Below are 17,860 nucleotides of genomic sequence, written 5' to 3'. Positions count from 1 at the left end.
GCGCTGGAACCGGAAGTCGATGCATAGGATAACAGTATGTCATTATCAAATGAAAAAGGAATATGAACTTGGCTTTCCTGTGGCCATCCAGTACGTGGGTTCAAAGGCTTATTGTGGTGCGTGTTACTTTGGGGCAGGGTAGGCCTTGAATTCAATGCATAGGATAACAGTATGGCAGTACCAAAAGATTAATGTAAACTTGGTTTTCCTGTATCCATCCAGTCCGTGGATTCAAAGGCTTATTGGGGTGCGTGTAACTTTGTGGCAAGGCGGGCCTTGCATTCAATGTAAAGGCTAACAGTATGGCAGTACCAAAAGAATAATGTGAACTTTCTTATTGGTTTGCTTATAACTTTGTGGCAAGGTGGGCCTTCCACTCAATGCATAGGCTAACAGTATGGCAGTGTAAGGGAGGGATAGGACTGTAGTCGTGACCTGAATAACTGCAACATCTGTGTCCAGTCCTTCCCCTACAGAAAACTGTACTCTTCTCTTCAGCGTACCTGCATTTCCAGATCCAGCTTCACCCGGGCACTTCCCAGGCGATGACGGACCCTCTTCCAGGCGACTCCTAACAATGGAGACTCAAATACATCAGGCCCTAGGATCGAGTGCATCAGTACTCGATTCCTAGCCTAGGACCTCATTGTTTCAGCCAATCTGATTGGCTGAAACAATGAGAAGCGCTGTGATTGGCTGTTCGGAATAGAACAGCCAATCACAGCGATCAGGGGGCGGACCAGGGAGGAGACAGCCCTTCTGATGATGACTTTTATGGTGAAGATGCAGGAGAGGGTTTTTGTGATGATTCTTCCATGAAGGTCATATTTGTGCAGATGTCTCTGAAGAGTACAACAATGAACCACAAATTCAGTGTCTGCTAAATCCTTCTGATGGTCTTTTACAGTCAAGCATCTATGGAAGGTCAGCTCACTTAGCTGCTCCACGAGGCAGACACAGGAAAACGTTTGGTTAAAGTCTCTGGATTGTTTATTGCAACATAAATCAAACAGCCCAAACTGGTAACAGAAACAGCCTTTCTGGCTCAAACCACCCAGAGACTTTAACCAAACAGCCCAAACTGGTAACAGAAAACAGCCTTTTTGGCTCAAATGAAAGTAAATAGTACATATAAACTCCTCCCCAGTATGGCTTCCATCTCCTGGGACAACACATAAAGCGGCTCTGACAGGAGCATCAGTCTGGAGGCTTCCTTCCTCCACACAACACAGACAGAGGACAAAAACTACTGGCTGGCCATTTAATTCACCAGCCACACCCTTTCGGTGGAGATATGGTGAGTAGGCATCCCGCCCATCTCTTACCTACTCACCTAGAAACCGTCCCATCTCATGGCTGATTAACACTTTCATGCTGAAGAGAAACTTATAGCTTTCTAGATCACGGAGGAAAGCAATCTTTGGGACACATATCTCCCCTCATATACTGTGCCAGTGACCCTGTCACATATTCCCCCCTCTGCCCAAAGCCGGGGGCTTTGGCACCTTCAGACACCAAACTGGGAATTCAGGAGAGGGCAACTGCGTTCCCTATTAACTTCCCAGGTCTGTGTTCTACATGGAACCTGACATTCTGGAGGCCTAAGAACCACCTAGTCACCCAGACATTCTTACCCTTTGTCTACCTTAACCATCTCAGAGAGGTATGATTGGACACAAGTTTGAACCTTCGGTCTAGTAGAAAATACCTAATTGTATCCAAGACCCATTTTATGGCTAGACACTACTTCTTGATGATGGCGTAGTCCTTTTCACATGACGAGAGCTTCCGGTTCAAATACAGAATAGGATGTTCTTCTCCATTTATTACTTGAGACAGCATGGCTCCAAAACCAACTTCTGACACATCTGTCTGGACCACAAACTCTTTGCTTAAGTTTGGTGAGACCAGAACCGGATGTTTACACAGCGCCCTCTTCGGCTCCTGGAACGCCATCTGTTATGATTCTGCAACCGTGGAGGATAGCCGGGGCATAGGCTAGGCAACCAGAACACCAGAAAGGTTGGTAACTAAGCGGACTGCAGTCCCCTAAACTGACAACACAACTAGAATTAGTCGTGGGACGTACCTACGATGCCCTAGGCGCCTCGGCGCAGCCAAAGAGTTAACTAAACCTAAAGAAAGAAAGAAAGGGAAATGCTAAACTGCCCCGGAGTAGAACCCCAAAGGAATAGATAGCCCTCAAACATATATTGCCGCTGAGACAAGATGAAGCACAAACACAGGCAGAAAATAGAGTAAGCAAATTATGGGGCCCATACTGTCTAGATAGAATAGGACAGGAAAGAATCCTGTCTGCAATCACGCAAAAAACTCTAAGAAAAATCCATCACATCTGATAAGCAAAAATACTGAGGCCACACGACCTCTCCCCCACTAGATCAGAATTCTGGTGTGAACTGGAAGCAAAGCAAAAGGCACTGATATACCAGGGGATCAGAAACACTGAACAAACTGACATGAGCTGAAGCTTATAGAACGGGGTCCAGCGCAGGTCCCTGCAGGAACAAGGCTTAGCACACAACAGCAAAGCAGAAATCAGAGTAAAGCAAAAACGGACAAATAACTTATCTGAAAGATGCAGGACCAAGCAGGGGACAAACAGACTTCCAAAGTGCACAGGAAGAAACAAAATCACCAGCAGCAATTGAGGGAAGGTTGCTCACTTAAATCTTCCCAGTCAGTAACACCTGACCTCCAATCATCTTCTTCAGGTGATTGACCTCCGTCAGATAGACCAACTTCATTACCCGCTGCAACCACCAGAGGGAGCCCAAACTCAGAATCCAGGTCAGACGTGTTGACAACAGTACATCCCCCTTGAGGAGGGGTCACCGAACCCTGACCCGAGCCACCAGACCAATCAGGATGGGCCCTGGTGGAAGGCGCGAACCAATCTCTCGGCATGAATGTCAGAAGCAAACACCCAAGAATAATCTTCCTGACCATAACCCTTCCAGTTGACCAAGTACTGGAGTCCCCGTCTAGCCAGATGAGAATCCAATACCTTTTCTACTTCCTACTCCAGATTATCCTTAGCCAATACAGGATCAGGGGGCGCAGCCATGGGAACTACTGGCTCCACAAACCTTTTCAACAAAGATTTATGAAAATCGCTGTGAATTTTAATCGTTCCTGGAAGAGCCAAATGGAAGGAAACAGGATTAATGATTTTCAAAATCTTATAAGGTCCAATGAACCTGTTAGGCGTCGCGTTCCGGTTGCTGCACAGCAGGAATCCCGAGCCTTGCATTTGGCAGTCTCCCATTCCTCTCCGGCCGCAGAGGAGGCTGCTCAGCAGACTCGTTGATCCAGGCGCTCTGGTCAGACCAGCTCTGTAGGTTTGGTTGCTGCTGCTGCTGCCACCTCTGTTCCAGCTATAGCAATGCATGCTGGTCAGCAGCGAGCTACTCCAGGGACTAAGTTCTCCTTTCGGTCCACTGAGCATGTCCATGGGATGATCTCTCATTGGAAATCGGAGGTCGCATGCTCAGGTCCTTCTCCAGCTCGGATTGGACTATCAGGAAGGTCCCGGAAGGACGCTGCTATAAAAGAGTCGCATGGCCGCACGGCCATGCACTAGTATAGACTCTTATGCTTAAGGTGTGTATGATGATGGATGCATGTATCTAGTGACTGACTCATTGGAAACCCCTACCCTTCGTTGTGTCTGCATTTAGGTTCTTCGTGTTAGTCAGCGCCCATCAGTGGCTAGGCTTTAGGCCACAGCGCGTCCAGGTCAGCACCTCACGTAGCGCCATATTGTGCCATCCAGCACAAGGCACATAGTACCGCATCTACTGCGGTGCCGTTGAGGGAGGATCTGGAGTCACCAAGTGATTTCCAAATTAATCCACAGGGCGTTGCCAGCAACTGAGAATGACCAGACGGAGACGTGTCTCTGTTTGGGAGGATCAAGGCAGATCTCTAATCCCCTTTATTATATCACCTCTTTTATAGTATTAGCAGTAGCGTAGCTACCGGGGGGGGGGGCAGAGGGGGCGGTCGCCCCGGGCCCTGCTCTCTGAGGGGGCCCACCAGAGCTACACTAATGTAACTGTATCGGCGTGCACAGCGTGCCCATACAGTTACATTCTGCGGCAGAGCAGGGAGAATCGATCTCCTTCCTCTGCCACCCGGCCGCTATGGGCCCCTGAGAAGGCAGTGGGGGGCCCCGGTGCCAGCAGTGGGCTTACAGCCAGCAATGTAATCCTGAGTTATTCTGTGCGCACACAGGACCTGTGATGAGGTCACACGAGGGGCGGAGTCAGGGGGTCACATGATCAGGGACTTCAGTGGCTGGCTGCAGGACTCTGCTGTGCTGGTTGTCATGCATTGGTGCTGGATAAGGTGAAGTTTATGTATGGGGTCAGGAGGGGTTTACAGCCAGATGGATGTAGCAGAGCTGTGTGTGTATGAGGTGTACAGAGTGGAGCCGTGTGTGTAGAAGGTGTACGAAGCGGAGATATGCATGTATGAGGTGTACGGAGGAGCAGAGCCGCGTATGTATGGGGTGAGCGGAGCCGTTTGTGTACAAGGTGTACGGAGCGGAGCCATTTGTGTACAAGGTGTTCGGAGCGGAGCCGTTTGTGTACAAGGTATTCGGAGCGGAGCTGTTTGTGTACAAGGTGTACGGAGCGGAAACGTGTGTGTGCGGGGTGTACGGAGCGGAGCCGTATGTGTACAAGGTGTATGGAGCGAATGGGGGGGTGCTGCCTTATACTACAGTCTGCCTATAGGGGATGGGGGGGTGCCTTATACTACAGTCTGCCTATGGGGGGAGTGCTGCCTTATAATACAGGCTGCCTATTGGGGGGTTGGGGGGGTGCTGCCTTACATTACAGTCTGCTTATGGGGGCTGCAATATACTATTGAGTCTGCCCATGGGGGGGCTGCATTATACTGTAGAGTCTGCCTAAGGGGGCTGCATTATACTATATTGAGGACTATCTGGTGTATTATACTATATGGAGGCTATCTAGGGGGCCATCATACATTGTGGAGATTATTAAGGGGGCCATCATACAGCGTTGGAGCCATCATTGGGGGATACTAAGGGGTCAGTATGTATACAGTGAGGGGGCATATTACTGTGTATAGGGGAGCTGTACAGGGGGGGACTCAGGACATTAATAAATGTAAAGTGGGCACTTATTGTTATAGGGGAACTCAGGTTACAGTGACTGTCAAACGGGGCACACAGAGCGCAATATTACATTCTAGGAGATAATATGTGGGCACTGTTTTTTAGGGCAATTGCACCCGGCATTACTATATTATAGAGGGATGCTTTAGAATTTAGAGGTCACACAGAACCACACAGTAGGTGCAGTAATAGGGACACATACAGCTGCAGCGGCTCAGTATTGGGGTATCAGGTGCAGTAATAGGGACACATGGCAGCAGCGGCTCAGCATTGGGGTATCAGGTGCAGTAATAGGGACAAATACGGCAGCAGAGGCTCAGTATTGGGGTATCAGGTGCAGTAATAGGGACACATACGGCAGCAGTGGCTCAGTATTGGGGTATCAGGTGCAGTAATAGGGACAAATATGGCAGCAGCGGCTCAGCATTGGGGTATCAGGTGCAGCACTAGGGACACACGGCAGCAGAGGCTCAGCATTGGGGTATCAGGTGCAGTAATAGGGACACATGGCAGCAGCGGCTCAGCATTGGGGTATCAGGTGCAGTAATAGGGACAAATACGGCAGCAGAGGCTCAGTATTGGGGTATCAGGTGCAGTAATAGGGACATACAGCAGCAGTGGCTCAGTATTGGGGTATCAAGTGCAGTAATAGGGACAAATATGGCAGCAGCGGCTCAGCATTGGGGTATCAGGTGCAGCAATAGGGACAGACGGCAGCAGAGGCTCAGCATTGGGGTATCAAGTGCAGTAATAGGGACACATGAGGCAGCAGAGGCTCAGCATTGGGGTATCAGGTGCAGTAATAGGGACACATATGGCAGCAGCGGCTCAGCATTGCGGTATCAGGTGCAGTAATAGGGACACATACGGCAGCAGAGGCTCAGCATTGGGGTATCAAGTACAGTAATAGGGACACATATGGCAGCAGCGGCTCAGCATTGAGGTATCAGGTGCAGTAATAGGGACACATATGGCAGCAGCGGCTCAGCATTGGGGTATCAGGTGCAGTAATAGGGACAAATACGGCAGCAGAGGCTCAGTATTGGGGTATCAGGTGCAGTAATAGGGACACATATGGCAGCAGCGGCTCAGCATTGGGGTATCAGGTGCAGTAATAGGGACACATACGGCAGCAGAGGCTCAGCATTGGGGTATCAAGTGCAGTAATAGGGACACATATGGCAGCAGCGGCTCAGCATTGGGGTATCAGGTGCAGTAATAGGGACAAATATGGCAACAGAGACTCAGTATTGGGGTATCAGGTGCAGTAATAGGGAAACATACGGCAGCAGCAGCTCAGTATTGGGGGTATCAGGTGCAGTAATAGGGACACATATGGCAGCAGTGGCTCAGCATTGGGGTATCAGGTGCAGTAATAGGGACACATACGGCAGCAGAGGCTCAGCATTGGGGTATCAGGTGCAGTAATAGGGACACATATGGCAGCAGCAGCTCAGCATTGGGGTATCAGGTGCAGTAATAGGGACACATACGGCAGCAGCGGCTCAGTATTGGGGTATTAGGTGCAGTAATAAGGACACATACGGCAGCAGAGGCTCAGTATTGGGGTATCAGGTGCAGTTATAGGGACACATACGGCAGCAGCAGTGGCTCAGCATTGGGGTATCAGGTGCAGTAATAGGGACACATATGGCAGCAGCAGCAGCTCAGCATTGGGGTATCAGGTGCAGTAATAGGGACCCATACGGCAGCAGCGGCTCAGTATTGGGGTATTAGGTGCAGTAATAAGGACACATATAACAGCAGCGGCTCAGCATTGGGGTATCAGGTGCAGTAATTGGGACACATACTGCAGCAGATGCTCATCATTGGGGTATCAGGTGCAGTAATAGGGACACATATGGCAGCAGCGGCTCAGTATTGGGGTATTAGGTGCAGTAATAAGGACACATATGGCAGCAGCGGCTCAGCATTGGGGTATCAGGTGCAGTAATAGGGACACATACGGCAGCAGAGGCTCAGCATTGGGGTATCAGGTGCAGTAATAGGGACACATACGGCAGCAGAGGCTCAGCATTGGGGTATCAGGTGCAGTTATAGGGACACATACGGCAGCAGCAGTGGCTCAGCATTGGGGTATCAGGTGCAGTAATAGGGACACATATGGCAGCAGCAGCTCAGCATTGGGGTATCAGGTGCAGTAATAGGGACACATATGGCAGCAGCAGCAGCTCAGCATTGGGGTATCAGGTGCAGTAATAGGGACCCATACGGCAGCAGCGGCTCAGTATTGGGGTATTAGGTGCAGTAATAAGCACACATACGGCAGCAGCGGCTCAGTATTGGGGTATTAGGTGCAGTAATAAGGACACATACGGCAGCAGAGGCTCAGTATTGGGGTATCAGGTGCAGTTATAGGGACACATACGGCAGCAGCAGTGGCTCAGCATTGGGGTATCAGGTGCAGTAATAGGGACACATATGGCAGCAGCAGCTCAGCATTGGGGTATCAGGTGCAGTAATAGGGACCCATACGGCAGCAGCGGCTCAGTATTGGGGTATTAGGTGCAGTAATAAGGACACATATGGCAGCAGCGGCTCAGCATTGGGGTATCAGGTGCAGTAATTGGGACACATACTGCAGCAGATGCTCATCATTGGGGTATCAGGTGCAGTAATAGGGACACATACGGCAGCAGCGGCTCAGTATTGGGGTATTAGGTGCAGTAATAAGGACACATATGGCAGCAGCGGCTCAGCATTGGGGTATCAGGTGCAGTAATAGGGACACATACGGCAGCAGAGGCTCAGCATTGGGGTATCAGGTGCAGTAATAGGGACACATATGGCAGCAGCAGCTCAGCATTGGGGTATCAGGTGCAGTAATAGGGACAAATACGGCAGCAGCGGCTCAGTATTGGGGTATCAGGTGCAGTAATAGGGACACATATGGCAGCAGCTCAGCATTGGGGTATCAGGTGCAGTAATAGGGACACATACGGCAGCAGCAGCAGCTCAGCATTGGGGTTTCAAGTTCAGTAATAGGGACATATACAGCAGCAGCGGCTCAGTATTGGGGTATCAGGTGCACTAATAAGGACACATACTTCAGCAGAGGCTCAGCATTGGGGTATCAGGTGCAGTAATAGGGACACATACAGCAGCAGAGGCTCAGCATTGGGGTATCAGGTGCAGTAATAGGGACACATACAGCAGCAGTGGCTCAGTATTGGGGTATCAGGTGCAGTAATAGGGACACATACGGCAGCAGCAGTGGCTCAGCATTGGGGTATCAGGTGCAGTAATAGGGACACATACAGCAGCAGAGGCTCAGCATTGGGGTATCAGGTGCAGTAATAGGGACACATACAGCAGCAGTGGCTCAGTATTGGGGTATCAGGTGCAGTAATAGGGACACATACGGCAGCAGCAGTGGCTCAGCATTGGGGTATCAGGTGCAGTAATAGGGACACATACGGCAGCAGCGGCTCAGTATTGGGGTATCAGGTGCAGTAATAGGGACACATAAGGCAGCAGCGGCTCAGTATTGGGGTATCAAGTGCAGTAATAGGGACACATAAGGCAGCAGAGGCTCAGTATTGGGGTATCAGGTGCAGTAATAGGGACACATACGGCAGCGGCTCAGTATTGGGGTATCAGGTGCAGTAATAGGGACACATAAGGCGGCAGCAGCGGCTCAGTATTGGGGTATCAGGTGCAGTAATAAGGACACATACGGCAGCAGAGGCTCAGTATTGGGGTATCAGGTGCAGTAATAGGGACACATACGGCAGCAGCAGTGGCTCAGCATTGAGGTATCAGGTGCAGTAATAGGGACACATACGGCAGCAGAGGCTCAGTATTGGGGTATCAGGTGCAGTAATAGGGACACATACGGCAGCATCGGCTCAATATTGGGGTATCAGATGCAGTAATAGGGACACATACAGCAGCAACGGCTCAGCATTGGGGTATCAGGTGCAGTAATAGGGACACATATGGCTCAGTATTGGGGTATCAGGTGCAGTAATAGGGACACATACAGCAGCAGCGGCTCAGTATTGGGTATCAAGTGCAGTAATAGGGACACATATGGCAGCAGTGGCTTAGTATTGGGGTATCAGGTGCAGTACTAGGGACACATATGGCAGCAGCTCAGTATTGGGGTATCAGGTGCAGTAATAGGGACACAAATGGCAGCGGCTCAGTATTGGGGTAGCAGCAGGATGAGGAGTTTGTGCAGGTTGGGGATAGATGGTGATGGGGCTGGAATATGAGAAGTGAAACATGTCTTTGTTGTATTCTCTGTAGCAGAGTCGTGGCTGGAGAAGTTGTCATGTTGGTCTGGGCCAGATGGAAAAGACGTGAAAAGTGGACGATTCCATCAGAAAGAACGTCAGCGGTAAGGCAATATCTGTAACTGTGCAGTAATTACTTGTATGTTTTGTAGTACTGGTATTTACCACTGACCATGTAATATCCATGTTGGTCTTTATATTGGGATTATTTTAGTAACAGCGCAGTTATCTTCTACATCCACTATTAGGGTGCGTCACCGAGTTGTAATCAAAGTTACCTAGTTAGGGGCCCACTCAGAAGTTTCGCCCCCCCTAAAGCAAAACCCTAGCTACGCCTCTGAGTATTAGCATACAGCACTTAACCTATAAAAATACAGAAAAACCGGAAACTACATATATGTCCGTATCTACGTGGCATGGAAAGAAGCACAATAGCACATGCATCAGAGTCATACACAATAATACACCCCCAGGTCTCTATTCTCATATCTTGTTCAGACTGGAGCAGTCTGGTTTTATTACAGCCATGAACTTTACTCTAGTTAAGTTACAGAATTTATCTCGTAAACAACAAGATGGATTCACCAGCATAAAAATGGAGCCTTTAGTTTTGATCTTAGATTAGCCCTTCACAGAGGGACTCCGACCCTGTGTCTTGGGGCAGAGTCCTGTAACTTTACCCAAGCGCTCACCTCGCCGAGCTCTGTGATCTTAACAGGCTTCAGCATTTATGTTCAGTGTTGGTGTGGCTCTGTGAGGCAACAGAGTTACACCGGATGACTCAAACCCGCGTGCGTTCACTTATTATACCGCTATATAGTGTCCGCCATTACCGAGCAGCAGCTACCATCTCTGCACGGTGGACCCCGGGCTGCGAACGCACCTAAATACCTTCTATTTTATTTGGTGCGTTCCGCCAGCCCCTAACCGAACCTTGGCTTGAATTTTGGAGACGCAACTTTCATAGGAATATTTTTTGAGGATAACCAAACCATGTCACCCACTTTAAACCGGGGACCAATAGTCCTATGCCGGTTGGCAAACCGTTAGGCCTTCTCCTGAGAATGAGACAACTTATCCACTACTTGATCCCAAATCTGCTGCATTCTCTCTACCACAGAATCTACACCTGGACAGGCCGAAGCCTCCACCTGTCCTGAAGAAAACCGAGGGTGAAACCCAAAGTTGCAGAATAAAGGAGACATCAAAGTGGCAAAACTAGCCCTATTATTTAGAGCAAATTCAGCCAAGGGAAAAAAGAGACCCAGTCATCTTGCTCAGCAGAAACAAAACATCTCAAATAGGTTTCCAAAGTCTGGTTTGCTCTCTCAGTCTGCCCATTGGTCTGAGGATGAAACGCAGAGGAGAAGGACAACTGAATTCCCAGTTTAGAACAAAAAGTTCTCCAAAATATGGAAACAAACTGGACTCCAGACACAATGTTCTCAGGAATGCCATGCAAACAAACAAACCACCTGTTGTAAAAACAAGGGCACCAACTCAGAAGAGGATGGCAACTTCAGCAATGGTACAAGATGGACCATCTTGGAGAATCTATCACAGATCACCCAGATAACAGTCATTCTCTGAGAGACAGGGAGGTCGGAAATAAAATCCATTGAGATATGGGTCCATGGCCTCCTGGGCACCGGCAGTGGCATTAACAATCTACTAGAACTAGAACAGGTGTTGTGAGTTCATTTTCCCCTTCATTACTGAGGCCCGAGGAACTCCCTCTTCTGGTAAAGAAAGGTAGTGAGCCTGATTGTCAAACACCTGAGGCTGATGATTGTGACTGGCTGAGTGAAGTTACGGACTGGATATAATGCTGCCGACGCCCTTCTGCCCTGCGGGTGATTTCTCTGTGGGATCCTTGGAGACCAGTCTGAATTCCTTCTCCTCCAAAGCTAAGTTTGCTGCTCGGCCTTTTGCTTTTGTGCTTTGACTTTGTTTTTGCTTTGTTTTTCTGGATTTCTGCCATTCCCTGCTGGGGTGTGCTGAATTCATTTAGCTCTGTCTTCTGAAAATACCTGAGTGCTGATTCAGTTTTTGAAGCCTAGCTGCTTCAGGGCCTTTTTCTTATCAGCTGGTTGGCTTATGTCTTTGACAGGGTTTTGGCAGATTGCAGACAGCAGCCTTCCTTTCCTTTCCTATCTAGGTAGTTTTGGGGCCCCGTCTTTGCTCAGTCTATCTTTCTGTCTGTGTTAGTATTTTCATCTTGCTTCACCGTCATTATATGTTGGGGGCTGCCTACTGCTTTGGGGTCTGCTCTGGGGCAGTTTAGATTTCCCCTTTCTTTCTTTAGGCCTATGTATTTCTCCGACTGTGATCGAGGGGTCTAGGGCATCGTAGGAACCCCCCACGGCTACTGCTAGTTGTGTTGATAGGTTCAGGGGTCTGCAATCTGATAGTTGCCAACTTCTCTGGTTTTCTGGACTTAGCTTGTATTTCTGCTTTTGCCTCCTATGGTGACTCATTCATAACAGAATCACCCGCCATACCGCAGATTCTAGGGTACTCAATAGCAGGAAAGAATTGTAAAAAAAAAAAAAAAAAGTGTGTATATTTTTTCCTCTATATCTCTGAGGCCGTAGGGGGAATTTTTTTTTCTCTCAATGGAGATAAAGCAATTGTCTGATCGTGTGGAGCAGCTCGCTGCGGAAGTGCGGGAAATTTCCGCCTACCTTGCTCATTCACATGATGTTGAACCAAAGATTCCTACACCTGATGTATTTTTTGGGGATCGGTCTAAATTTTTTAATTTCAAAAATAATTGTAAATTATTTTTTGCCTTGAAGCCTAACTCGTCAGGGAGCTCCGCGCAGCAGGTTAAAATTGTCATCTCTTTGCTGCGCGGCGATCCCCAGGATTGGGCGTTTTCTTTGAAACTAGATGATCCTATTCTGACTAATGTGAACGCATTCTTTCAAGCTTTGGGGTTGTTGTATGACGAACCTAATGCTATTGATCAGGCTGAAAAGACCCTGCTGGCATTGTGGCAGAATTGTACTGTCAAAAATTCCGAAAGTGGCCAGTACTTACTACCTGGAATGATAATGCCTTGGCTGCTCTCTTTCGGAAGGGGTTGTCAGAAGCCGTAAAATTTGGAACGCTGAAGCAGCCTCAGGGCTGGAAGCGTTCAGGCGCGATGGATAGCGACCAGCATGAGGAGCTACAGCAGCCTAAGCAGCAGCAACATAGGCAGCATCACCAGCACCGCCAAAAGGATAAAGACGGACGGGGGAGCCGGTCCAGTAGCCACTCCACGCAGCATTCAACTGCAAGGAGCAAGTCACCTGCCGTGGATCGCCCAGTGAGGGATTTGGATCCACTTCCAGAACCGGTACCTGCAACCGCGCATGGGGGGTAAGTGGATCTTCGTGAATGTTCCCCATTGTAATAGACTTCTTTCCCTTATCAGGGAAAGAAGAAAGAAAATACCAAGAACAGGGAATGCCCCACCTGTAGGAAACCATTACCAACGCCCTGGGAGAAAAAATTGTGTGACTCCTGTATACAGGAGGTCCTCGGCGGTGAAACCCCGGATCATGCCGCAGACCTAAGGGCGGTAATCCGCGCAGAAATTCAGAGTGCCCTTTCATCCAAAAAATGGGAAAGGAAAGGAAGGAAGGGGGTAATAGAGTCCCAATCAGAGAGCTTATCGTCAGGGGAAGTCACCTCCCATACTGTAAATACCGACTCGTCATCCTCCGAAGAGGAGACGGAAGGTCGTCATTGTTTCCCCCTGGACGAAGTGGATGCCTTAGTAAAGGCGGTAAGATCCACTATGGGGGTGGAAGACCCCCGGACTGATAGATCAGTCCAGGACATTATGTTCGGGGGACTGGGTCAAAAGAAACGGAGGGTATTTCCGTTAAATAAGAACGTCCAAGGCCTCATAGATAAAGAATGGGAAAAACCGGATAGGAAAAGCTCTACGGTTCCTTCCATCAAAAGAAAGTACCCATTTGATGAGGAGGCATCCACATCGTGGGATAAGGCCCCCAAACTAGACGTGGCGGTAGCCAAAGCTTCAAGAAGGTTTGCACTCCCCTTTGAAGATATGGGTACCCTGAAAGACCCGTTAGATAAAAAAGCGGATACCCTACTTAAGGGCACCTGGGAATCAGCAGGGGGAAACATCAGGCCGGCGGTAGCGGCAACCTGTACCTCCAGAGCTCTTATGGTATGGATAGACCAATTGGAGAGACAGATAAGGGAAAGGGTTCCCAGAGATAAAATCCTGGAATCCATGCCAATGATAAGAGGGGCGGCAGCCTTCCTGGCCGACTCTTCGGCTGATTCGATAAGATTGTCATCTAAAATGGCAGCCTTGTCGAATGCAGCTAGAAGAGCTTTATGGTTAAAATGTTGGCCTGGGAATCTCCAGACAAAAATGAAGTTATGTGCCATTCCCTGTGAAGGAAAATTCCTCTTCGGGGAAACCTTGGATGACATCCTCGAAAAGGCAGGCGACAAAAAGAAAGGCTTCCCAAACCTAGGACCAGTGAGCGCCACATGCTTTAAACGGTCCTTTCGGAACAAAAAGTTCTTTCAGAGGAGACCCCCGAGAGACCAAAAATGGGAAGACAGAAGAAGGGACAGGGGGTTCATCTTCGGTAACTCGTCCCGGGATAAAAAACCCGCCAAGTGACTGTGGGCCCAGGGTGGGAGGGAGACTAAGTTTTTTCCTCCCAGCCTGGGAGAAAATATCCAACAATCCCTGGCTGATAAATCTTGTAAGATCAGGATTAAGGATAAACTTTTATTCTCTCCCGCCGCAAAAATATATAATTACCCCGATAAGGTCGTCAAAAAACGAACAGGGCGCCCTCGAAAAGGAGGTCCTGAGTATGTTGGACAAAAAAGTCCTACAGGAGGTTCCCCCACAGGAGAGAGGCAGGGGGTTCTACTCGCCTCTCTTCCTGGTAACCAAACCAGACGGCACCTTCCGCACCATCATAAATTTAAAAAGACTGAATTGCTATATCAAGAACGAAAAATTCAAGATGGAATCGATCAAATCGACCATCAAAATTCTCTTTCCGCAATGCTTTATGGTGGTCTTAGACCTCAGCGATGCCTACTACCATGTCCCCATTCACAAAGAATCCAGGCAATACCTCAGGCTAGCAGTCTCGATAGCAGGAGAAATAAGAGAATTCCAGTACAAGGCCCTGCCATTTGGGATCTCAGTGGCTCCACGGGTCTTTACGAAATTGGTGGCAGAGATGATGGCTCACATAAGAGAACAGGATGTTCTGATAGTGCCTTATTTGGACGACTTTTTAATAGCGAGCAACTCGGGCCAGAAATGCACAGAACAGAGGGACAGAGTGATGAGCACTCTAAAAAACCTCGGGTGGCTTCTGAACCTGAAAAAGTCAAGGCTGGAACCAAGGAGAGTCCAGGAGTTCCTAGGCCTGACACTGGATTCAAACATCCAAGTGTGTTACTTGCCAGATCACAAAAGGGACAGAATTATTCATATGGTACAAAAAGCGAGGCAAAACCCTTCTATGACACTAAGACGAGCAATGTCCCTGTTAGGGTCCCTCTCTGCATGCTTGCCGGCGGTCCAGTGGGCACAAATACACATGAGGGATCTGCAGTGGGATATCCTGACCAACCAGCGGGCCTTAGGAGACCACTTGGAACATCATATTACGCTAGTTTCAAAAACTAATCATTCCCTAGCCTGGTGGGAGGACAAAAACAACTTGTCCAAAGGGATCCCCTGGGAGGCCAAGATCACACATGTAATTACCACCGACGCCAGTCCTGTGGGATGGGGAGCACACATGGGCATCAGTGTGGCTCAAGGGGGATGGAGAAGTCAAGAACTAAAAGCCTCCTCGAATCAAAAAGAACTGCTAGCAGTAAATTATGCCTTGAGTCACTTTTTGCCAGCATTAAAGGGCCATCATTTCTCGGACAACCGAGTAACAGTGGCCTATATAAACCACCAGGGGGGAACCAGGTCCAGAACGCTAATGGAGGCATCCTCCGAGATATTCAGGTTAGCCGAGGAAAACTTACTGTCCCTATCGGCGCTACACATACGGGGAGTAGAGAACCAGACAGCAGACTTTCTGAGCCGTACCCAACTACATCAAGGGGAGTGGGCTCTAAATCAGTCCGTTTTTCAGAAGACTGTGGAAATGTGGGGAACCCCAGACATAGACTTATTTGCAGACCACAAAAACAAAAAAGTGGAAGCATTCTGTTCTCTAAATCCCAAGGGGAATCCTCAGACCCTGGACGCATTTATGCTCCCATGGACACGGGGACTACTGTATGCCTTCCCACCGACCATTCTCCTCCCGGCAGTGATAAGGAAAGTCAGGGAAGAGGGGGCTCGGGTAATACTTATAGCCCCTTTCTGGCCAAAAAGAACATGGTTTTCATGGCTCAGAATAATGTCAGTAACCGACCCCTGGGTTCTACCAGATCTCCCCGACCTTCTATCGCAGGGTCCTGTGCTACACCCCCAAGCAGTGAACCTCCATTTAACAGCATGGAATTTGAAAGGTCACTGCTGAGGGGGAAAGGATTTTCAGAAAATCTAATTTCCACGTTACAAAAAAGTAGAAAACCAATTACAATCAAAGCCTATGGTAGAACCTGGAGGAAATTCCTATCCAGTTCGGGAGCAAAGGTTCAGGATGGAATACAAATGGATAAAATCCTGGAATTCCTCCAAAGGGGGTTAGAACAGGGACTAGCGACTAACACACTGAGGGTACAGGTAGCGGCCCTAGGCGCCCTCTATAATCAGGAGGTGGCGAGCGACCCTTGGGTATCACGGTTTATGAGGGCCGCAGCCAGGTCTAGACCAATAGCTACCCAGAAAGTACCATCATGGGATCTGAACTTAGTGTTGTCAGCCCTAACAGGACCCCCATTCGAGCCTATTCAGTCAGCTCCACTAAAGACCCTATCATTAAAAACGATACTGCTAGTGGCCCTAACATTGGCTCGCAGAGTGAGTGACATTCAAGCCTTATCGGCATTACCCCCATTCATTAAAATTATGGAGGATAGAATTATATTGAAACCTGACCCTGCATATTTGCCCAAGGTAGCAACACACTTCCATAGATCACAGGAGGTAGTCCTTCCTTCCTTCTGCCCAAACCCTACGAATAGAGGAGAGGAGAAATTTCACACATTAGATGTGAAGAGGTGCTTAGTGCACTACCTAGAGGCCACCAAGGGATGTAGGAAGGAAGGATCTCTCTTTGTGTGTTTCCAGGGACCTCGTAAGGGGCTCGGGGCGTCCAAAAGTACCCTGGCAAGATGGATAAGGGATGCGATTGCCCTGGCATACTCATGCAGCGGGAATACCATCCCGGAGGGTCTAAAAGCCCACTCTATGAGAGCAATGGCGACCTCATGGGCAGAAAGATCAGAGGTATCAATAGAACAGATCTGTAAGGCGGCCACCTGGTCAACACCTTCTACCTTTTTCAAACACTATCGCCTAGACCTAGCCTCTGCGTCTGACCTGACCTTCGGGAGAAGGGTCCTTCAGGCGGTGGTCCCTCCCTAAGCTACCAATCTCTGAAATTCTCTCCATGGTGCTGTCATGGGTGAGGGAGAATAGCTTAGTTACTCACCGATAATGGTGTTTCTCGGAACCCATGACAGCACCCGCTTAATTCCCCCCCTTTTTTCACGTGTGCGGTGAGCACGATTTAATGTGTGTAGAGTGTGTTCTTAGACACGAGGCTTCTCTATAAGTATACAAATTATAATGTTATGTATATACTTTTGTTGTTAACTAACCGGGAGACCCTCTGATGCTCTGTAACCAACTGGGGGCGGAGGAGAGGTGCTGCTCTTTTGTCTGTAGGTTCCTGTCCTTGATGGGCGGACCCCCTCTCTCCGTGGTGCTGTCATGGGTTCCGAGAAACACCGTTATCGGTGAGTAACTAAGCTATTCTGTCTGTGTTAGTATTTTAATCTTGCTTCACCGTCATTATATGTTGGGGGCTGCCTATTGCTTTGGGGTCTGCTCTGGGGCAGTTTAGATTTCCCCTTTCTTTAGGCCTATGTATTTCTCCGGCTGTGATCGAGGGGTCTAGGGCATCGTAGGAACCCCCCACGGCTACTGCTAGTTGTGTTGATAGATTCAGGGGTCTGCAATCTGATAGTTGCCAACTTCTCTGGTTTTCTGGACTTAGCTTGTATTTCTGCTTTTGCCTCCTACGGTGACTCATTCATAACAAACAGGGCTTGAACCGAGAAAAAGTCCTACAGGACTGCACAAAGTTCCTGACATCACGAGATAAGGCAGGCCACCAAAAAGACCGACTCACCAAATCTCTGGTACCAAAATTACCCGGATGACCAGCCAACGCGGAGCAATGAATTTCAGACATCACTCTTCTCCTCCATTGGTCTGGGACATACAATTTCCACATTGGGCATC

General features: G+C 48.8%; 1 protein-coding gene across 1 annotated transcript in view; it reads left to right on the top strand.

Moving 5' to 3' along the window:
• The first annotated feature begins 4,271 nt into the window (after positions 1 to 4,271).
• Positions 4,272 to 17,860, top strand: part of LOC141047051 (uncharacterized) — a 70,661-nt gene continuing 57,072 nt past the window's right edge. Inside the window, exons 1-2 of the mRNA XM_073541980.1 lie at positions 4,272 to 4,371; positions 9,440 to 9,530. Of these exons, the coding sequence (XP_073398081.1) occupies positions 4,301 to 4,371; positions 9,440 to 9,530 (162 nt within the window). The 5' untranslated portion in view covers positions 4,272 to 4,300. The remainder of the gene's footprint in view (positions 4,372 to 9,439; positions 9,531 to 17,860) is intronic.

Source organism: Dendrobates tinctorius, unplaced genomic scaffold, assembly GCF_039654945.1.
Source record: "Dendrobates tinctorius isolate UK_male_01 unplaced genomic scaffold, ASM3965494v1 ptg000126l, whole genome shotgun sequence".
Lineage (NCBI taxonomy): Eukaryota > Metazoa > Chordata > Amphibia > Anura > Dendrobatidae > Dendrobates > Dendrobates tinctorius.
This window is presented reverse-complemented; position numbering and strand designations above follow the sequence as displayed.